Here is a 24,186-nt window from a genome sequence, read left to right on the forward strand (position 1 = left end):
TGAGAGTGAGAAGGATCTAAGTGTGTTTGGAGCTTGGAGAAGAAGGATACTTAAAGCAAGAGTGGGTGGGATCATAGAGGAGAAAAGTGGATCCGATTTCCTAGCTTGTTAGCATCATATTGAAGATAAAAAGCTGTTGCCTTGACCTTGTTGTGCTTAGATTGTTCATGGATGAAGTTTAGGGCCAAATTATCATATATGAGTCTCTTTTCGAGTATTGGGCTCAGATCTGTGGTTCCTACTACAGATGTAGATTGGTCTTGGCTCATGAACCCGGAAAGTGATAGCTTTGGGGCTTGATTGAAAGTGTCCTTTCCTTAAACCTACATTTTAGTTTATTAGAGCTTATTGAACCTTGCATGCACGTAAAGTTGGAAACTTTACGTGTGAATCTGGCCCTAGGAGTCCAGATCTAGGAATTGGAAGCAATTGAACAGCCTGTGATCGTCTGAATGAAGATACCACGTATTAACTCGGCGAGTCTGGGAGATGACTCGGCAAGTTGTATGAAGATAGGAAGGAACTCGACGAGTTGGAAGAACAACTCGGCGAGTCTATTGAATATTGCCTTGGACTCGACGAGTCTGTTCTTGGACTCGGTGAGTCTGGTCGAGGAGTCCTATCCTTCTCTGGTTGAACGGTGAATTGGCAAGTCGATGGATTACTCGTTGAGTTGAGCGTGAAGGGATTCAGAGTTGTTGGACTCAGCGAGTCTTGGGGCGACTCGGCGAGTTAAGTCGCAATATGAGAGTTTTCAGAGCATAAGGACTCGACGAGTCAGCAGGTTGACTCGACGAGTGGAGTCAGGCAGGAAGGTTGACTTTTACTGAGGACTTTGACTTGGATAAGGGTGGACCAGTTTGACTTCCAAGGGTATTTTGGTAATTAATGGTGTTTATTGGTTTTTGTTATTTGGTAATAATCAGTGGCGGAGTTCGTGCTGGTGGTCGGAGCAACATGGTCTTATTTCTTCAAGTCGGCAGTTGCAAGTGAGTTGTCCTCACTATATCGACAGGGTCTAAGGCACCAAGGCCAGCCCTTTATAGGATGGAAATGCGGGTAGTTGTTATGTATTTGCTTTGCTATTGTTGCATCCTGGTAGTTAGGATGGTTTATGTTAGAGACCTAGTTAGGGTCGGATTTCTGGTATATAGAATGATGCTATGTTGGTGACCGGTTAGGTCGTATCGTGGTTAGAGTGTGCTATGTATGTGATCTACTAGATTGGTTGACTAGTGATGAATGGATATATGATTATATGTTTATGTGCACATGGTTGATTGACTGGGGTTGGGTTGAGGCGGGTCCTGCTTTGTGCTATATGCCAACATACCTAGGGCGGATCAGATATTCCGAAGGCCCAGCAAGCAGCCCGGATAGGCTGTAGGTCCCACAACGGCGGACCAGCTGTGCCGAGGCTCGGAGAGTGGACTAGGTCGACTAAAGGCACGGTGCAGGCGGACCAGTCATACTGTAGACTCAGAGAGTGGACCAGGTCGGTTGAAGGCCCAGTGCGGGCGGACCAACCACAATGCAAACTCGATCTGTATGGCTAGACTCAGAGGGTGGACCAGGTGGACTGAAGGCCCGGTGTGGCGGACCAGTCACATAGTAGATCCGAAGTGCATGGTTGTTCTGTTTATGATATGATATGATATGTTATGTGTATGGTATATGTGGTTTGTATTTTGGGGGTAACTCACTAACCTTTCGGGCTTACAGTTTTCAGTGTATTGTTTCAGTTACTTCAGGAGATCGTCGCAAGCCGAAGGCGTGATCGTACCGCTCCTCGTGTTTTATGTATTTATGATGTGGTTCTGGGAAATACTCTGATAATAAATGAATTGAAAACCTTTTTGTAATGAATTAATGAATATGGGTTATTTTTGAAAAAGTTTAAATTGGTTGAAAATTTTGGATGTTACACTATCTATTAGATCTCTAATTACATATGACTTAATGAATTATATGAAAAACTAGAATATAGCCCGTGACAATTATATAAAAGACCATGATTTGGCCCTTAACACTTGTATGTAATACCAGGATTTGGCCTTAAAAATGGAAAGGAATGACAATGATTTGGCCCATGGCTAGATGTGAATGTAAGACTATGTTTTGGCCCATAGCATTCACTAGGGGTTGGAGTAGATCTGTTATTTCATAGATGATTATTATGTATGTTGTGTGCATCTTGATAGGAGAGTTAGCAGCTCGGTGCTAGAACCAGAGACTTTGTGTGGATGCATTTTATATATGAACGAATATGTGGTGTACTGGGGAACCTATTAAGCTTTATGCTTACAGTTTTAGATAAAAAAATTTTGCAGGTTGTTCGTGAGAAGAGCTTGGTAGGGTTGTACACACGTATCAAAGATAATGATTTTCGTTGTGTTGTGGTTCAACTCTGATAACATTAGGGTTTCTAATAAATGAATTCAACTTATTTTTTTAACTTAATGGTTTTAATAGGATAACCTGTTTCCAAAATAAAATAAAAAAATCTATTTGTTTTAAGTCATTCACCCAATTAAAGAGGTGTTTGGAAGCAGTGGTTCTTACTATGTTTTAGGCGATGTGGTCTTTTAGAAATAGATTGTTGTTTGTGCATGTCAAACCTGTTAAGGCGGTGCTTTGGGATTTCATCAAATTTCAAATTTTTATGGATTTCTTCTAGATGTTCTAAGCTTAGTATTAATTAGTATTAAGGGGGTTAATTAATTGCATGCAAAACCCAACTTATATAGCTTCTTAATGTTCTTTTCATCTAGATTTTTCTAGTTTTAATATAATGCCACCATTCTGAAAAACAATATTACTTACTAAAGGTTATAGAATTTGATATATTACAAATATTATAAAAAAAACTACGGTATAACTTATTCAATTATTGTTAATAAAAAAAACTTAATAAATGTTTTTTGTAACATACACGTTAATAACCTTGTTTAGTTATCATGTTCTGTATGTTTGTTAGTTTACAAATGAATATTATTAAATAATATAAGGTTTTGATCATTGAGGTCTAACAATATAGTTTTATGAGATTTGAAGTAAAACTATGTTTAGAATCATTCGGAAAGTATTGGAAGTGATGGGAAGTCTTATGTGATTCCAATCAAAAAGTCAACTATCAAAATTAATGAAAATATAACATTTAAGTTGGAAATAAGTAAAATTGATATTATTCAAAGTTGTAAATTATCTCGTTAGAAACGTATAGGCGAAAAATCTCATCGAAAACAGAGTTCCAAGCAAAAAGTTATGACATATCAAAGTTTTGCAATAGAACTGGCACGACGCTATACGACGTAAAAAGTGAGTTTACAATAAAATACTTTTTAGCCTTAGTGATCTAAACGAGAGTCGTAGTATATGTTAAACCGAGAGCTTGCATAAAAAGAACGTCCAAACTGAGTTCGTATGAGGAGGTTATGATTTTTCTAAAGATTCGGCATAGAAGTGTACATACCGAAATTCGATTATGGATCGAGCCATTTTTAGCTGACACAACCTAAACGAGAATCGAAGGTGTCACCAGTAGTAATTCAACGGTTAAAAGACAAACAAAAACGGATATCATATGAAAAAGTTATGAATTTTTAATGGACTTTTCTTATCCCGGCCTATTAAAAATATAACTTTAAAAATCAAGTCGAAATTAGCCAACGGAGTCTAAATGAAAGTTGTATAGTACGGTCTCACATACGCGTGGATATAAAGAATGTAAAAAATGAAGCTCGTATGTGAAAGATATGAATTTTTAAAGTTCGGAGCACAAACTTCGAGATCTGACAAAGCTCACGATGTGAGAAACTATAACTCACGACGTAAGGTAGTCCATCGACACCTCAAAGCCTAGAACACACGCGGAAATCCTACAAGCTAATTAAGATAAACTCACACGTGAGCTTATATAGCTCACGACGTGAGAGTCAAATTTTCAACTTATAAATAGAGGACCAGCCCTATTGTTTCCCTTTACACAAAAACGCGACCCTCTCTCCCATATTGCTGATTTTGAACCATTTTCCCGAGCCGACGATCGTTAGCTGCTGACAGTGTCTAGTCAGATTCTACAGGCAAAACGCACTTAAGGGGTAATTTCACCGCAACACTCAGTTATTTCACGGTGAGTTCAATATAAGGACAGTTGTATGTTATGTGTTATATCACTACTAGAAAAACAGCCTTTTACTACGCGCAATGCGTGTCATAAAACGCTCAGACGACGCGCAAATGAGTGTGAAGGAAGGCCCTGTCATAACGAGAGACGACACGCTTCTGCGCGTCATCTGTTTACGATGCGCATTAACGACGCAAATTTATGACACGCATTTACGACGTGCAGTTACGACACACAATGCGTATCAAGGAAGGCCCTGTCATAAAGGAAGACGACACGCATTTGCGTGTCATAATCTTACGACGCGCGGTTAGGACATATATTGCGAATCATTAAAGCCCCTATCATAAATGAAGATGACACGCATTTGCGTGTCATAAACTTCAACAACCATTTACGATATACATATACGGCGTGCCTTTAATATACTCATTTACACATAATACAAAAATATATAAACTAATATATATTAAAATAATCAATTTCATCCAATAACATCATTTCAAAAAATTATAATACATCGGTATTAATGGATCTAATTGTACATTGTTATTAAGAGGTTTTCCCCAACTACATAACCTAATACTACATTTCTATTAAGGGCACCTTCTTGTTTCAGATATCATGTCAAAAAAAATATTCCACATCATTGGTTTGCTATCGACTCCTTTCATAAATAAATAGATGAAGTGACTCCGCCTTTTTTCAGTAGCACATACAAGTTCCTTTTGTGAATCTACTTGGGTTGATCAAGTCGATTACTAATTCTGATTTATTTATAGTTTATACTTACTAAAACATGTCCATGGCCACTCATTGAGAAGCCTTCCCCTCACTAAGCTTCCGAATTACCTGTAAATCCAGTTGAAATAAATTTCCCAAACAAAAACAAATAAATAAATAAATTGGTCACTTACAAAAGTATAAATAAAAGTACTTATAACTCCAAGGGTTAGAAGACTTTCGTGAATGTATGATCTTTCCTTTCTCCTCAATCCAGTTGATTCAGTTTTTGAGATTTTTGTCCATTCCTTTTCCGATTCCACCACACCAAACACTACTTAAGTTTTTATAAAATGGAAAAAATTGAAGCTTCATACTCCATAAATGGTATATATTGATGGTGTCCCAAGATGATCGGTTATTAATTCCAACTGATGAACACCAAGGTCAACAATAACAGATGTTGAATGTGGGAACATTGTACCTTTTGCCGCTGGCAAGGTACATACATACATTCACTTACTTTTTATTTTAAGATATTATAATAATAATGATAAAGAGATGTACCCTTATAGCCCAAAGAACCTAGTGCCACTTTAGCATGGGTTTTTTTCTCATATTTGTTTTCACATTCCTTGTCATCTTGTGGCTTTGGATCCTTAAAAAGGCTCATGAACTCCTCTTTCCTATACATAGCAATACATGTTACCTGATAACAAAGATGTTACAAGTTACATAGATCCCAAGAATATTTGTTCCTTTTAAAATAGGGATCAGATTGAACACTTACATTTAATTTCTGGACATGCATAAATTCTAAAACACGTATAATGTCATCCTTAATTATTGCCAGGTCATGCCCTTCTTTGGTTGTTCTATCAACTCCTCTGCAAAACAATACCACAACATTTTGAAGTCGATGAAGAATGCAAGTACTCTCCTCTTCTATACTCATTTTATCTATTGGTGGAGGACCAGTTCTTTCCTTAGATATCTAGAAAGACAAAAGTTGAATAAGAATTAATACATAATAGATGGTGAAATATATAGTATGTAAATGTGAATATTTTTACTTGGATTCTTTCTGTAATATCTATCTCCCGAATGTACTCATATTTTTCAGTTTTGTATTTATTGGAAGGAATGGTGTGTTACCAATTTTTCAATCATATCTTGCTATATTTTTTACAGGTTATATTCTGAACCTGTTATTGTCAGTGCTTGTGAGGAAACCCCTGGGACATGCCTTGACTTTTTCTTGTTGACCTTCCTCCTCCTTGTTGGTTCACCATGTTCATCAACCTCTTCCTCATCAACAATGAAGTCAACCATTTCATCTTCTTCCTCACAAATGTCACTATCCTCTTCCTTTTCAGCAATGTCCTCGAGGGGTGGACATAAAACTTATGGGCAAAATGCTAATCATGATTATAAACGATAATGATTACTAAAATGTGTTTTAAGAAAATCAAGAAAATAGCCTCATCATCCCCGAATAAACTATGCTCGATTTTCTGCTCTGCATTTTGTGCCTTTAGGCATGTAGAGCATGACTCGTATCACGTTGGTATTCGCTTCGGGCCGGTATCATGTATATATATATATATATATATATATATATATATATATATATATATATCTGTGTGTGTGTGTGTTTTTTAAATTCTTGGGTAGTTACGTATATTATGAAAACTTTGTCAAAACCTTGTTAGTCGGTTTGTATCTAGACTTTTGTACTTAGACCACTAATTTAAATTATCATTATGAATACGTATGTAGCATGTTTTGACTTTATGTTAATGTTAAGAGTGAAAAGGGTATTTCACTTTTCCTCCTTATATTTACATCTAGGCGAATGTCCGCATGTTGTACGAGAATACAGTTAAAATAATAAATCATAAAATATTATTATTTAATATTTTTACTCTGAAACTCAATGTTAGTAGGGAAACAAACATATAGTTAACCTATTAAATATTATAATTTTGAGTCCTTTTGATGTATACAATTATTTGATAATTTTATAAACTGTTTAAAATTATGTAAATTATATATCTAACATATAATGATCTATATATAACGGATAACAAAATATACGAAAAAATAAACACTACAACTTTTAGCAACAGAAAAAATACAAAAACATCTATTGTAATAATTTTACTAAAAAAAGATCTATATATAACAAATAACAAAAAATATGAAAACCACTATATATAACAAAAAATATGGAAATAAAACACTGTCACGTTTAATAACATAGAAACACTAAAACATCTATTGTAACGTTTATATTAAAATTATTATTTAACACTTACAAATCATACAAAAATATATATAGTAATAAACACGAACTTGATATATATATATATATATATATATATATATATATATATATATATATATATATATATATAAATAATAGAATCTACAAAACTACTTTTTTTTAAAGTCTTCTTATCTTAATCACAAATCTATTAAACCACATGAATGTTTTAGTACGCAAAACTTACTTATATACAATTGATATAAGTTAGAAAGTTATAAATGAGAGGAATATAAAAACCCACTAATAACTAATAATTAATAACCATAAGTTAAATTGTTTTTAAGATGTAAGTAATAATAAATATACACAAATTAAAAAACTCTCGAGTTATATATATATATATATATATATATATATATATATATATATATATATATATCATTTTAAATAATTGATTTTGATGCATCATTTTAACCACTTTAATTCTTAAAAATAAAGATATTTAATTTTAATTTTATAACATATTTAAGTAGATATATACGTGAAACAAATAATATATAATATATTTTCTTAAACACCATTTGTAATTCTTGTCGTAGTAGGATGGAAAAAACAGTATCATATGAAGAGCATATCACGATAAGTTAATCATGATTACATATCTAATGTTAATATTGATGTTATCTTATTAATTATTGTGTTGTAAATATGTTGTTAAAGATAACCCAAAGAAAAACTGCAATAAAATAAATAAGAAAACTGTATGGTTAAATATATACATAAAAATATTGTATAAATTCACATTTAACTCTAGGAAAAAAACTCATATTCAATCTTCTTTACTGAATAGAAAAACTTATATTCATTTTTTGACTCTTTCTTCTTCCTTCGGTACCATTCAATCATAAAAACTTGATGACATCATTTTACCGTAATCAAAATATTTTTCTTGACAAAGAAGAATCATAAAGATATTCTAAGCAAAACATTGATGTTTGGAGAATTACATTCAAGACTGAGTGATACACCAAAATCACATACAAAGATCATACTCAAGTAGAATAAGTTGAAGAGTTTGAGTGTTTTAAATGAATATAGTTCAAGATAAATGATCTATCTTTAATCATATTCATTTGAAAGAACTTATCTATAACACATAGAGAGAAAGAGACAATAGATTATTATTCTCAGAAATTACTATCAACTGTTAGATAAAAATCATATGAGAAAACACCGTACAAACCTCCAAACATAAGAGCAAAATCTACATATAAAAAAAAAAAGAAAAAATGAGTTTAGAATCAACATAATGAGGAGAGACATGACATATTTCATTATTTATGAGTATAACTACAGTTCTGGAGAAAAAAGGGGAGGAGTTTATGTGTTTGGACTCTTGTTTTTGCTTCTATAAAGTCTAAAACACATCCATTAAGTCATACAAAATAGTGACTTAAAATTGAAAAGGATTTGTTCACGCTTTTATCAAATTTCAAGTATTATTATCAAAGAAAAAAATCATATTGATTACAATTATCATGGAAGCAGCATAACCTATTTCTTCAACTCTTCATATATAAATTGTAAGTGCTTCAAGTATATGAAAGATTTTTGTATGAAAACACTATTAATATTTGAATTGTAAAAGTTCGAACAACAAGAACCTTTTTTGAATCACAATAAAAAAATCATATTATAATTACCATTAATACGACATAATTTAGTTCTTCAACTCTTCATATTTTAATAGCAAATGAGTGAACTATATAAAAGTTTTTTGAGTCACAATAAATTCAATAGCATAAAGGCTTTTCGGAGAAAATAATATTGCTATAGCTACATAGATAATACAAAAAGTTATTACGAATTTATTAATTTTATAAATTCTATTAATTAAAGAATATAAAAAAAATCATTTAGACTTCAAATAAATATGATTTGAGAAAATAAATTGTCTCCACATTAGTTTAAATGATCTCTTAAGAGTTATATATATATATATATATATATATATATATATATATATATATATATATATATATATATATATATATATATATATATATATATATATATATATATATATATATATATATATATATACATATTGATATTGTTATCTTTGTTAATTTTTCAAGTGTATGAACACTACAAAAAAATTTTCAATTAGTGACCAAAAGGAAATGGTCATTAATAATAAAACTAGTTGTCACTAAGACCAAAATTCTGGTTGTCACTTTTCGTTATTATAGGTCCATCACAAAACCGATTTAGTGACCAAAATAAGATATGCTCACTAAATAGTGTCACTAAATCTGTGATGACCAGTTTCGTCACTAACTGTTGTCACTAATCAATGAAAATCGTCACTGTTTTAACTACTTAGTGACCAATAAAAGTCGTCACGGTCTTATCAGATTAATGACAAAAGAAAGTCATCATTGGTTTATCCGATTAGTGACTATAACAGGTCATCACTAATTTATCCATTTAAACAAAAAAACGCGTCAATAAAGATCAATGCAGATTAAAAATTCGGATAACGAGGAGCAAGTTTTAGGAGTATGCTCCATAAAGTTCCACATTTGATCGGGAAAAAATTGATAGTCACTAATTCCTTCTTTTACCCCATAAAGTGACCAAAATAATTCCTGTGTATACAAATAGTCAAACCATGTCCAAATTCGTTCTTGTATTTATATACAAAAATTATATATATATATATATATATATATATATATATATATATATATATATAATAATAATAATAATAATAATAATAATAATAATAATAATAATAATAATAATAATAATAATAAACATACTCGAATGTTAGTGTGGGGTCCGCTGATGCAATTGTCATGTGGAGTTGTGTTCTGTCAGCTGGATCTGTTTTTATTCTAACTAGACATAACATTGCACGTGTACTTTCTGAATCGAAGGTTGTGCTTGCTACTAAATTAAACGCGTTTGGATCCTGAAAATAATGCAAAAAATTGTTTGGGGTTAAAAAACTAAATGAAAGTACATTGTTATTGTAGATAATAAATAATAGAAAGAACTTACCAGTCTAGGACAAACCATCAATCTCAAAGTGTTGATCGGATTTGCCATTTCTCCTAATAACATTGGTCTCACACCTCTTACCTGTATAAATTATGATGGAACTTAGTAGTCAATATAATATAATTTCCACAAAATTTAATAATGTAAATAAGAAGGAAGGGTAAAATGGACAAACCACTTCTTGAAGTTTTAAAGGAGGTCGAGATAATGATCTCCATTGAGGGAAAAATTCCTCAACGGTAACTTGAATATGAGTAAAAAAATTGTTCAACCTGTACGACCAAAAACAAATTAAATATTTAAAAAGTTAAAAGAAAATTAAGGTAAATTAAATACCAATACAACTATAAAAAATACCAATTTGGTTCCAAACTTTAAGGAGAAGTCAAGAACAACAACATCCCTACTAGGTCGGAGGTTTACAATTTCAAGTGAGCATTTAACCTAAACAATTTCAAAAAAAAAAAACAATTTAAATAAAAAAAAAGTAAAAAGTAAAAATTAATCTTACCTATGAACGTGGAGGTAAAACCACTGCTTGAACTGAATCAAATGGTCTTATTATTATTATTATTATTATTATTATTATTATTATTATTATTATTATTATTATTATTATTATTATTACCACCTTTAAGAAACCATTTTGCTAACTTATCTAAATATGAAAACTCTTGAGTGTCACCTCGTGTGTCAAAATTCAAAACCATAAATTCACATTAGCAATTATAAATTAGAAACTATTACCTAAAATTTTATTGATATGGTGATGATGATGATGATGTCATGTTTGTATTTTTCTGACCTCATTACGAGAAACGGGTGATCGCACCATTGGCGAAGGCGTAAAAGTAGCTCCAAAAAGAAAGCATAATTGTGAAGAACACGTCATTGTTCAACAAATTGATCGAATTTCACCTAAGATTTGTAAAAAAATATAAAGATTATTAGGTAGCAGAAAAGATAAAAAGACTACAAGTTTATAAAATGGGGTACCTTGTATCTCTTAAAAAGAGCATCGTACAAAACTTTTCGGATTCTGTTTGTTGGCAATATATTACCTGCATGTCAACAGGTGGGAGAACTAATATAGGCCTGTGACAATAACAAGGGTAATATAGTCATTTTACTTGGAATAAAGACAATGTCATTAAGAAATGATAAAATTACAACCAACATAGTTACAACAAACTAAAATAAGGACTAAAACTGCAAGGGAAAACATTTTGGGATCGAAATTGCAATAAACAACGATACTCAAGGACCGTTTTTGTAATTTACTCAAAATTAGAGAACTTATGAGTTTATAATTTATAACCATCCTTCTTTGTCTGTGCTAAACTTTGTTCTTCTTAACATTATTGGTCTTAAAATGTTTTGGACCAAACTTAAGCCCCTTTCATCTCCATCCTTAAAAGGTTTCTAAATTAGCTTGTTCCACCTATTTATATAATAATACATAAATATAAAAGAAATTATATAAACCAAAAGAAACTTATTTTCAATTTTTTTAAATAAAAAAAAACATACCAAGACCAGCTCCCCCATGGTTCAATCCTTAAGAACGGAAGAAGGCTGAAATGTCCTCCAAATTGTTCTATAACAATTCATAAGAGTATAAAATCATAATCTATAATACATTTTTAAAAAAAAAAAGTAAACATCTTGACCAAAGTCATACTTGGATAGGGGTCCCGGTCACACACCATCTCCGGTCAGCAACAAGGGTAGCTGCCGCCATGGAAATTTGACTTTTTGAAGATTTTATTGTGTGTGCTTCAGCGTTCTACAAATATAAAATATAAAATAAACATAAAGTTTATAATTTCTCATCTTAGAAAAAACAGAAAGTATTCTAAGCTACCTCAGATGAAAATTCTGAAGCTACAGCTCCATATGTGGTTAACACAACATCACCTTGAGCTAATATTTTTACATCTTTTGGACGACTTTGCCCATAGTGAACATAAATTGACAAAGTCCCTGGTTCTTAATGGCTTTTAATCGCTGCCTATTATCAATGTTCACAAACATTAAATTTTTAAAGAACTTATATTACAAAAACTTTGAAATGTGAAGAATTCAAGAAGTTTTTTTTTACCTTCCATTGACCTATAAGAGTCATGGTACATATGATAAGATTCCCACCACCAATGAGTGATTGTTTATGCTTTCTAAGCTTATCAAAACCAGAAAACTTAGTTGCTTTTTTTTGGAGATGATGAAGATTGATCTGAGCCATTGATTTCACTGGTAGAATCTTTATCTAATGATCCACCTTTTTCAGTATGAGCAAGAAGGAGTGATATTGTCATTATAGTCTTTCCAAGACCCATTGAATCTGCCAAAATCTTTATATTATCATGTCTAAATTCAAATCAGTTGTGTATATAATAAAACATGGCAAAAATGTAATTATAAGCAAGAACATAGTCACATACTCCTCCTCTTGCCATTTGAAGGGTACTTGGAAATTCTATAGTAGCTTTTCCAGAAAATGAATTCACATACACTATGAATTTCCTCCTATATACAAAAAAAAAAAAAAAAGACATCAATGTAAAAAAAAGAATCTAATGAAACAAGAAAAAAAAACATACTTGTCTGCAAGATGATATTGTCAAGATCATTATCTGAAATTGTCTCTTCGGGTTCAACTGTACTTCCATTTGAAGATGAGTTTTTGAGTTTGGGAGCATTGAGTAATGGAGGTGGAACACCAGAAGAATCCTTTATGTTTAATCTTCGCTTCCTTGTGTATAAGTCAGTACGTGTAAATTCTACCTAATTACAATCAAGGACAAAAGAATGAGCACTTCCAAATTCCAACCAACATAGGGGTATTTTGATAAATTATAAAAATGTAATACTTTTTTTTAAAGGAACTAGTCCAAGTAATCGGAATAAACTTGGAAGAGGTTGGATGGAGGTTTCATCAACTGAAGTGGTGGGTACCTTGACAGATGTCTGATGGCTTTTGTGCAATATGGAACTATTGATGTAAACACTCTTTGAACAAATATTAACATCAACATCAGAAAAAGTAGGTGATTTTAGGTAATAACACCACAAACATACCTGATAGATAGATTAATGGTATCCATAAGACCTAGATTATGTGGAGCAGATTTACAAAACCCTTGAATTTGAACCTTCTTATCTCTAACAAGAGGCAAAAGGCATCGAGACCATTCCTTTAGGATCCGATCAATCTGTTCAAGATGAAAATGGATATCAGCTTTTCAGGGGCAATTTGATTATAATTACAAATAAATAAAGATATGTGTACAACGTACACCACCTCTCTGGAAGCTGATGTAGAAAACCTCACAATCTCTGAACAGGCAGCGAGCTCCCTGCCATGGCCGCCGCTACCAAACTTGTCCAGAGAGGTTCCACTCAGCGATTTCTCAGGTGGAAATGTAAAATTTTCCGATTTAAGAGAGATGTTTTGAGAATGAATGGAATTTGGATTTAATCAAGCTTTTATGTTTGTTGAGAAAGTCATGTTTCTAGTTGCTATGATTTTAGGTACTATTTGGTAGAATGGAATTAAGGAGCCGATCAATTAGCAATTGAACAATTCTAGTGGAGAAGATGTAGCTACATCAATGGTCGGAGTGGAGAAAAGAGTACCTGTTTCACTTCTAGTGAAGAACCGAGGTGCGTCTGTGGGAGGGTATGTCCCGACTATGATTGAACAAAGACGATGGATCGGCGACGATTGACCGGCAACGATTGACTGGCGACGTTGGATTGGCGACGCTGGTGCCAAATCGCCGATGGTTGATATGTCGATTTAGGCCAAAGAGGAGAGATGTGGTGACAAGAGAGGCACGATGACTTTGAGTTTGAAAAATAAAAAGGGCAAGAACAATTTTAGGTCGTCTATATTGAGAAGGGTAGTATGGTAAATATGTTTGATGAGAAGGTTTTGGTTAATGGTGGAGTGTACATGGACTTAAATAAAGACTTCAAATACAATGAGTCTTTGGGAAAATATGTTCGTAAAGAAAAATATTAACTAACACAAGCATTTTCAAAAATAAAAATAAAAATATTAATTAATGACAACAATTAATAGTCACTAACTGTTTTTCGGATTGTAAATCAGTGACCACCATTGAGTCGTCACCGTGTATGGTTTAGAATAAGAAAGAGTAATTAATGACCATTATTTTTGGTCACCCAACCTTCAATACATTGACCCTTATTTTTGGTCACTAGCCTTTAACACAGTAATATTTTTTTAGTCAATAATAGTTATTTTGATATGAAACAAAAGTATTTTAATTTTATTCATGGTTTAGTGACCGATTTAATGACCACCACATATAATTGGACATTAAATTTGTAGGATTACCAAAATTCAGTGACTAAACTTTAGATCGTTACTAAAAAATTGGTCACTAATAAGGATTTTTCTTGTAGTGGAATGATTTGGAGTTTCGGGTATAACCATGCTAATATTTATATCAAAGATCGAATAAAATATCTCCAATCCTTTTTCCCATCAATTTTTTTTAATCTTAAACTAAAAGCTAAAACATATATACTTTAATCAAAATCTAAGACAACTAATTAAAAAGCCAATAAGACCAAAACAATTAAAATTGAGAGTCAACCGATGAATGATAAATCGAATTTACTAAAAAAAATTAAAAATCAACAGGTCTTACATTTATTCTGAATGATTTCCGTAAACTAAATATACATGTATTGTGAAAAAGAAAGTAGTTAATTTTGTTTTTTATAAAGGAAAAAAGAAAAGGAAGTCAACCAAATTCTGGCTTTTCTTCTGTTACTTATCCTTCCTGCACTCTAAATCCTTTTTTCAATTTCATATAAATACCCCCACAAGAACCACCCCTCAAATTTCATTTTTATAACTTTCAAGCAATAATTTTTGTACTAAAATCTCAATTGTCTTCAAGATCAATAAATTTATTCGATCCAAAAAGATGGCAGACAGCTGGTGGGATTCAAGAACAAGGCCTTGTTTGGATTCAGTATCAGTTACCTCCATGAATCTTTTTCAAGAAACCAGAGAAAGCACGACAACAACAACCACAAGTGGTGGTGGCGGCGGAGAAGGTGGTGGTGTGGTGTTGGGCAACAACCCAAGTTTACAAATGATGGAATTAGGTCTTTCATCACAACCAATATCACAGTCGTTGGATTGGAATCAAGCTTTATAGTAAGTATACTAGAACATGGTTCTTGTTCTCCTTATAAACCCTAATTATCTTTATTTGAATTACTAAGAAAAGTTTAATTCTTTTGATGCAAAACAGTCGTGGAGATCAAAGAAGTGATCATCATCAAAGTGGTTACCAAACCCTAGCTCAAGAAGATCATAGTTTGAGCTCAGCCACAAGTAATTTCCAAGAACCCCAATGGAAATCACATAAAATATATTCGGATTCTCCAACGGAGTTCAAGCAAATCAATGTTAGGGGTTTCCGATTAAATGAACCGATGCAATACGACGAAAACGGATTAAATCCAAGCTTCCAAACAATGGATGATCATTCCTATGGAAATTCTACGGTTATACAAAGTTTATTCGGTTCAGAAAATACCACGAGTCAACAAGATTCGGGTTATGATCAAAATCAAGGATTGAGTTATATGTATCAATCTAACTATGGTGGTGTCCCCATGCAGTCTGGTGGTGGCTGCAGTGGTGACGGTGGTGGAGGAGAGTATCCTCCACCACCACCTCATGAATTCTCAGTGAATTCACCATCAAAAGTGCAACCATCGAACATTGCTACACAACTACACTTCTCCAACAACGCTCGATTTTGGAATGCATCTGCAGCCTCAATGAATGATGTTAGATCAAGTTTTTTTCCTTTGCAAATGCAACCACCTTCATCAACCATTGAAGATAAAACAAAGGTATAGCTAGAAATGATCAAGATTGACACCCATACACTATACCCACAAGTTATATAACACGAGAAACCTAACATTTTATGTCACTTTTGTGATTTTTTTTTTCAAGAATCCCACATCAGAAATGGTGAGAAAAGCAAGCAGCAAATCACCATCAACCAAAAGACCAAGAAATGAAAACCCACCATTGCCAGCTTTTAAGGTACAGGTTAATCTTGTTTTTTACTCTTTTTTGGATCTTGAAAACACAATTAAAGTTGAAACTCTTTGTGTTTATTTGGATTGATCAGGTGAGAAAAGAGAAGATGGGGGACAGAATCACTGCACTCCAACAATTAGTTTCACCTTTTGGAAAAGTACGCATGATCAATACATTTACAATATATAACTTCAAAAAATTTCATCTTTGTTGATGATTAAGTCTTGAAATTAAAGACTTGTTTTTTGTTTTCTTTTTTTTATAATAATCACAATCTTTCTGGTGTTTCCAGACTGATACAGCATCGGTCTTGTCTGAAGCTATTGAATACATCAAGTTTCTCCATGAACAAGTTAACGTAAGTATTCCATTAATTCAATATACTTAGGGCAAAAAATGCATATAAGATATGAATCGTTAATTGTTTCTTCAGGTTCTAAGTACTCCATACATGAAAAGTGGAGCTGCAATCACGCAACAACAACAGGTATATATATGTGCATAAAATTAGCGTATCATAGGTCATGTGTTCGAAATTTCTTCTGTTATTAATTATCGTAGAATTAATAAAATTTATGATATTGGGGTTTAATTCAGATTATAGATAAGGAAGGATCGCGACAAGATCTAAGAAGTCGAGGGCTTTGTTTGGTACCGATATCAAGCACATTCCCGGTGACACATGAAACGACAGTTGATTTTTGGACACCATCTTTTGGGGGAACTTTTCGATGAGTGTGAAAACACGAAAGAATTTGTTCATGGGGCCAGTAGTGATCATCAAACGAATTAATTCTAAGCAATAAATTAGGAATATCTTGTATAAATCTGAAGAGAAATCAAAGTGGAAAAGTAAAGAAAAGGATATGAATCTTTAAAATGTTGGGCCAGCTACAAGCAAAATGATGCAGCTTTGGCCAATGTTCTTAGCTAAAGGTGTCACTCTTTGTACATAAAAAATGAGTCTTTTAATTTGTAATAATTGTAGCATTAATAATGATCAATTAACTAAAGTTTTGTTTAGGAATATGTGAGAGCAAGTGCCATTTATACTTCCCATGTTTAATACTTAAACTTATATAGTGTTCATATATGTATTGAATTTTAATTTCATTTAGGATTATTTGAATCATATTGTTATGTGTGTGTATATGTGTGCAATGAATATATAGGAAACAAAGAGTGTTAATTAGCTACTTCTTTTTGTGTTGTTATGTAGCATCTTTACATGAACTTTGAGCAACCAAATATCTTAGCTACTTTGACTAGAAAATAAGCAAAAACACAATCCATTATACGGTTACAATTTAACTAGATTTATGATAATTAATCCGTGATTTTATTTGTTGCTGTGTAGCATTATATGTGATAGGTTAACTAGGTTTATTAATTCATGATCTATTTATCTCTTTTGAGACTGGTTTTGGCAACGCCTTTTCCGATGGAAAATAGAAACACTTGTGGCTTCTTAGTGCTTGTAAATAGCCTGATAGATTCAACATATGCCAAATCCATATTATAATTCTATTTTGAGCCTGGTTGAAAGTTGAAACCATGATGAATGCAAAAGGAATTTGACCTCTATCCGTATTAAAATAAAAGATTAAAGACCACCATAAGCATATTAAAAGTTGATAATAGTTATATTGTATATATAAGTACTTCAAAAAGATAAAAGTTATTTAGCATTTAGATATCTTATTTACAAGTTGGATTCTAGGTTCTATCGTTCTAGATTCTTAAACCATCTTTTTAGATATCATCGCCATTACAAGTATAAATTCTCAAATCATAACATGATAAACATTGTAACTTTATATATTACGTTGATATATACACGAAAAAATTAGTTGCAAGTAATCGTCACGACACCAAGATTTTGCATCAAAGCCATCTCCTTTGACCTTGTTAATTAAGTTGGTCGTCACTCGATCGTCAAGGTCCTTAAATGAGCCTCACTTACTTGACCCATTTTGACTCGATATAATATGTTTTTTGTGTGTGAGTATGTATATTGTAATTGCAGGTTGATGAGACTTTGTTTTGAAATTTCAAAAAGAAAAAAAAAAGAATATAATGTTGGGAATAAACGAGTTAGTGGAAGTGTGGTGTTCTGTGTTTTAGTTTTTTTGATTTAGTTTTATATGTGATTAAGATTCCTAAAAAGGAAATGGAAGGGTGTTGGTGAAGGAGTAATGGGACCCATGCCTTGTGCTTTATATCTAATGGTCTATGAACAACTAGAAATACCGTATTATTTTTTTCAAAAAAATGTGTTATTAATTTATCATCGTTATTTCTTTGAAAATAAAATAAAATAATCAAAAATTATATAATTCAGTGAGTATATCTAAGGTTAAAACTTAAAAGTAAAAGATGTTACGAAGGATCATCATTTAAGTAATTCATCTAATAAGTATTTTAGAATTTGAACATAAAAGAATAAAACTCTTATCAAATACGTTGAATATAATAAAACTTACAGTTTTGTGTAATATTATACGTAAAATAATAAGAATATCAAATTTTTATATTAAATAACTAACATGATATAACAAATGAATTCCTAAACTGAGGAATGCACCATGCATTTCTTTATAATTAATACATTACCCAATATAACTATTAAATATGTACGTAAATTAATAAGGATACTTTATAAACCAAAACAGTTGTAACCACTTAGTTAGCAATCTTTTATCAATGAATAATTCGGTAAATTTATAATGAAATACAATATATGTGAGGCTTTAAACTATTAAAAACGAATGATAATGCAATCAAGTAGTAGGGACTTTAAATATGAGTTGCTAGGTCGATAAACCCTAGCTTCACTTTGAAGGATAGATGGATGCTGCATAAAGTACCATCTTAATTATGTGCACAACATATGATAATTATAGTTTGGTGAACAACAAGATTGTCTTATTAGTACAATTTATAATTTTTTAAAAAATTTTGTATTTATGGGTCATTTAGTATAGTATAATTAGAAATCATCTATTGGATGATGACTAAGGTTTGGAAAGGCTAGTTTTTAGTTTATAATATAACTTATCAACAAGTATTCAAATAAATTTTCAAAATGTTAACTTATAAACTAGTTTTTTTTTTTTTTTTTTTTTTTTTTTTACAAAACACAAAATTAAAAACTCAAAAAAAAAAAAAAATTTGCTTATGTACACCAAAGACATCCTAAAAGTTTCTAACTTCAATTCATTGATATTATAAAGAAGAGAGAATATGAAATTTGTATTTAATGATAATTTTAGCTTGCGATATAAAGAAAAAAATATGCAATTATTTATAGGGTTATTGCCACGAAACCACTCAAATTTATATAAAATGTTCGACTGTGCCCAATGTCCATTTTTATGTTGTGTTAATGCCTCATATTCAAAAACATTTGCTTATTTTTATCGTTTGCCTAGTTTTAACCTTTTACAACAGGTAACCCAACTTATGCGGTGTTACTGGGCGCTTTGCTGTTGATGTGGAACTAACACTGCTGCCACATCAGTGGTTCCTTCCTTACCTTTTAAGCTCTAGTTTTCTCTCTTCCTATGCCTTTCTTGTTCGCTCGACATCTCTCTGCTCCGACAAACACAACCCAACGAACAAACGTAAAATCAAGCTAAAATCACAAATCCAAAAAGTAACTGAAATCCCAGATGATTCTTGCTGTTTGAAATCAATAATGAACTCAAGATGAAATCAAAACCAAATTCCGAAATCTTGAAATAAAACCTAAAATCAAGATGAATCATACTGAACACATCTTCTCCGACTCTCAAACCTAGAAAATACATAAACCCTAAATCTAATTTCATTTCTAGTATGAGTAGAATCCTAATTGGAGCAAAGTACTTGATTTTCTACAAACCCTATAAGCGATTGATGATGAAGTGGGGTGTGAAGTGAATGTGATGATCGTGTAAGGAAATCGACAATCCCGTAATCGAACCCCTCTACCACCGACAACCACATTAGAACTAGGGAGTCGATATGGTGGGATCAGGATAGGTGGACGAGAGCAAACCAATGTTAATGATCATAGATTTCTCTAATATTAGAGTAAGACCTTGGATATACACTACTCATCGATCTTTGACCACTCTCTGGTCTCTCATGTTATGAGGATGCAACGATGGGTGGGGTAAAGGGGTAAGGCGATAATAAGTTTATCTCGTCTCTACACCATTAAAGTATTAAGCATCTTTTAATAATAATAATAATAATAATAATAATAATAATAATAATAATAATAATAATAATAATAAGAAGAATAAATAATAATAATAATAATAATAATAATAATAATAATAATAATAATAATAATAATAATAATAATAATAATAATAATGTAACAACGTAAATTTTCAAACAAAAATTTTCATTTTAAAACACAATAAACTCATATTACTTTTTCTCAAAAACCATCAGTGTCTCAAATGTCAATAAATCCACAAGTAAAAATCACTATCCTAGAATCATAAAATTAGTCTCGCTCCAGTGTGTACTATAAAGTCGGTGCCTTCCCGTGATCCTGAGAAGTACCTGAAGGACATATCACACAACATGGTAAGCATAAACCTGAGTCAGTTCCCTAAAATACCACATACACAAATTATAAGCCTCTCATGGCTATAACTCGGTGTGGACCCTCCGGTAATGTGTCTTAGTGAGGACTCTCTGGTCTCACATCTCGGGTTCGACCCTCCAGTCTTGTATCTCGGTGAGGACCCTCCGGTCTCACAGCTCGGGTTGGACCCTCCAGTCTCAAAATTCGGTTTGGACCCTTCGGTCCGATCACAGAAAACACAAAATAACATAACAAATATCACAATGACAGAAAAGCACAATATTAAATAACTCAATATAAGCACATAGGACCGTCTAGTCAATAACTTAGATAAGGCCCTCCGGCCTCTCAGTATTACCACTCAGGTAAGTATAGTGAGAAGACTCACCTCGTAAGAAATCGGTTAGCCTCGAACTCAAATCACCGGTCTAGCCTCCACCTAACGCAAATGATGATTATTTCTAATTAATAACGGCTCTCAAAGAAGCTAGAGTAATCCTTCTACAAACTCACAGAAGGATAAAAGACCATTTTACCCTTCCTTGGCCTTAATAGTCCACAAATTGACCAAACTCTAAAAGTCAACTGCAGTGCGTACAAGCCCTCTACGTTGGGCGTACTCCTTTGCCACACATGCAATGGGGATTCTCAATCCTACGTTGCGTGTATTGGGATTATGCTCAGCGTACATCCCAGTTTTGTTCTTCTCACTCATTTGGTCTTAATCTGTTAAGACCTTCGCTAGAATTTCAGATTTGGACGTCCTAAAGACTCTTACTCCATAAAATCTGCGACTTTATGCCTTTACATGGCTGATAAAGCCACAAACTTCAAAACTCACACTCTCTATTCTCAAATATGCCCATAACTCATGCATGGTTTGATTCAAACGTCCAAGTCTTGATTTGTATGACTCTACACCACTCAAAACACTCAAAAGAGCTGATAATAAACTATGGGGCTCAATATCTCATAAAGCATCCAACTTTGGGACCAAAACCCTAAAATGGACTAAAATGATGCACAAATCAAAAGAGTGAGAAAGCTTTGATCTTTATACCTCTAACTGAAGCTCCAAGAATTGATAACCTCAGATCCAAAGCATAGACTTCCACTCCTTCTTCTTCAAAGCTTCTTCTTCACACCAAATAAACACAAGAACACTCAATAACTCACAAATGGCATCACAAGCTCAAGGGATGAGAAATTAGGGTTCGAGATGTTTGATTTTTGGGAATGGTGACCAAAAATGAGCCCACCATGTCCTTTAAATAGGGGCACACCCCAAGTTAGGGTTTTCACTTTGGGCCTAGTATGCCCAGCGTACTAGGTGGCTTCCGCGTCAAAAACATGCTTATGAGTATGCTAAGAGTACACTCAAGTACGCCCTGCGTACTCATTTACCACCCTTTTCTCATATAAGGACCAAACTTCACAATTACCAAAAGAACAAAGGTTTATAGAGTATACATGGTCTTGGGATGTTACAATCCTCCCTCACTAGAATCATACTTCTCCCTCGAAGTCATGCTCCTGAAATATCTTTGGATACTGCTCGCGTATCGGACTCCTGCTCCCAAGTCCACTTGGATCCCTTCCGATGTTGCCACTGGACCAGAACTGTAACATCCGTATTCCCAGGTATATTATTCTAATATTTTATTTTTGTAGTTTGTGAAGGAACTCGGCGAGTTGATGCTTAGACTCGCCGAGTAGGGTCGCGGATTATCATCCGGGTTTGCAACTGGACTCGCCGAGTAGGGTCGTGAATTATCATTTGGGTTCGCGACTGGACTCGGCGAGTCCATTAGTGGACTTGGCGAGTCCACACTGTTTAATGAAACCCTAATCCCTCGGGTTTGGAGCCTATTTAAGGGCACTCATAGCCTCCCATTGCGGCTACCAGTCCCTTGAGAGAACCCTAAGTGAGCTAAATCGTTTGTGAGGAAGGAGAAGCTATATTTGATCTTTCTATCTTTGGTTTATCAAGAAGAAGGTGATCAAGAGAAAGAGGAGACTGAAGGAGGTGCGATTCTAGTGGTTTCAGAGTCCAGAGACTTCATCTTGAGGTATTTATTCGGACCTTCTTCAGTTTTGGTGTTGATTCTTAGAGTTAGGGTTTTCTAACCCCTTTTGAGGATGGTTATGTGGAGAAATTGGTCCCTTCCCGAGGTTATGCTTTGGATCTAGACTCAAAGAGCTCCAGAGACCTTAACCCTTGAAGCTTTATGAGTTATTTTGGGAGTTATGAACTTAGAATGTCATTTTTGGGGCTAAATCACCAAATGATACCATCTAGATGATATATGAGTGTCAAGGTCTGGACTTTACACGGTTATTATGCTTGGGAAGGCCAGATATATCGATTAGAGGAACAGATCTGACCTCAGGAGGTCAATGGAGTTTGTGCATGGCATGTACTCGCCGAGTTGTTCTTGAGACTCGGCAAGTTGAGTCGGGGTGGCCCCACGATTCATGCCCGGGGACTCGTTGAGTAAAGGGAGGGACTCGACGCGTCAAACGGGACTAAAGAGTTAGTGGACATGTGTAGACTCGCCGAGTCGCCAATGTGCACTCGACGAGTCGGGTCAAAGTTTACCGTTGACTTTTAGGGTTTGGTCAACAATTGTACTTTTGGATCAGAAAGGGGTAAAATGGTCTTTTACCCTTCTATGGGTTTTAGGAAGGGATGTAGTCTAGCCTTGAGAACCGTCAATGATTTAAATAATTACCTTATGTGATTAGGCGGGGCTAGGTCGTTGTTTCGAGGTTCAGAGATACCGAGTTGCGACTTTCTGAGACATTCCCGAGGTGAGTCTTCTCACTATACATTACCTAGTATAGAAACCCTAAGCAGACCGGAGGGTCTTATATGTTATGTGTTATGTGCTATTTGTGTATATGTGTTTGTGATATATGTATGCTATGTAATATAGACCATACCGGAGGGTCCAATGATATAGACCGGACCGGAAGGTCCAACGAGACACACCGGGTCGGAGGACCCAACGATACGGAACTGGAGGGTTCCGCTGAGACACATTGATCAGAGGGTCATATTGTAGCCTTGAGTGGCGTATGTGTTGTATGTGGTATTTTTGGGGAAGTCACTAAGCAATTATGCTTACCGTGTTGTGTGAAATGTGTTTCAGGTACCAGCGAGGATCGCAGGAAGGCGCCAGCTTGATTGTACACATTGTTGGAGTATTTTGATGAGATTCTGGGGAGATGTTTTTGATTACTTATATTTTGAGATGGATGTTTATGATTTGAGATACATTTTGATTTTCTTATAAGTTATGAAATTTGAAAATTTTGTT

At 33.4% G+C, this 24,186-nt stretch overlaps 1 protein-coding gene and 1 pseudogene across 2 annotated transcripts; one reads left to right on the top strand and one right to left on the bottom strand.

The window, feature by feature from the left end:
* Nucleotides 1-10,732: 10,732 nt before the first annotated feature.
* On the bottom strand, nucleotides 10,733-13,659 carry LOC145045032 (DNA repair protein RAD5A-like; annotated as a pseudogene). The gene is made up of 12 exons (XR_013681759.1): nucleotides 13,486-13,659; nucleotides 13,263-13,396; nucleotides 13,055-13,191; nucleotides 12,785-12,964; nucleotides 12,626-12,723; nucleotides 12,286-12,535; nucleotides 11,866-12,195; nucleotides 11,715-11,781; nucleotides 11,503-11,625; nucleotides 11,181-11,279; nucleotides 10,993-11,102; nucleotides 10,733-10,877 (listed from the first exon to the last, which is right to left on the bottom strand). The product of XR_013681759.1 is annotated as a DNA repair protein RAD5A-like (transcript).
* A 1,363-nt stretch (nucleotides 13,660-15,022) lies between these two features.
* On the top strand, nucleotides 15,023-17,307 carry LOC144998910 (uncharacterized). Its single transcript, XM_078958644.1, has 7 exons — nucleotides 15,023-15,381; nucleotides 15,479-16,088; nucleotides 16,195-16,287; nucleotides 16,376-16,441; nucleotides 16,577-16,642; nucleotides 16,718-16,771; nucleotides 16,882-17,307. Exons 1-7 carry the CDS (start codon nucleotides 15,146-15,148, stop codon nucleotides 17,017-17,019), a joined length of 1,263 nt encoding a protein of 420 aa, XP_078814770.1. The 5' UTR covers nucleotides 15,023-15,145; the 3' UTR covers nucleotides 17,020-17,307.
* The last annotated feature ends 6,879 nt before the right edge of the window (nucleotides 17,308-24,186 follow it).

Source organism: Lactuca saligna, chromosome 5, assembly GCF_052625555.1.
Source record: "Lactuca saligna cultivar CGN05327 chromosome 5, ASM5262555v1, whole genome shotgun sequence".
Classification (NCBI taxonomy): domain Eukaryota; kingdom Viridiplantae; phylum Streptophyta; class Magnoliopsida; order Asterales; family Asteraceae; genus Lactuca; species Lactuca saligna.

What these genes read in the sequence shown, in the direction of transcription:
- LOC144998910 (XM_078958644.1), top strand. Translation starts at nt 15,146, where the DNA reads ATGGCAGACAGCTGGTGGGATTCAAGAACAAGGCCTTGTTTGGATTCA. An exon ending in CCATTGAAGATAAAACAAAG is followed by an intron (nt 16,089 to 16,194) that starts GTATAGCTAGAA and finishes TTTTTTTTCAAG; the next exon opens with AATCCCACATCAGAAATGGT. An exon ending in TTCTCCATGAACAAGTTAAC is followed by an intron (nt 16,643 to 16,717) that starts GTAAGTATTCCA and finishes TTGTTTCTTCAG; the next exon opens with GTTCTAAGTACTCCATACAT.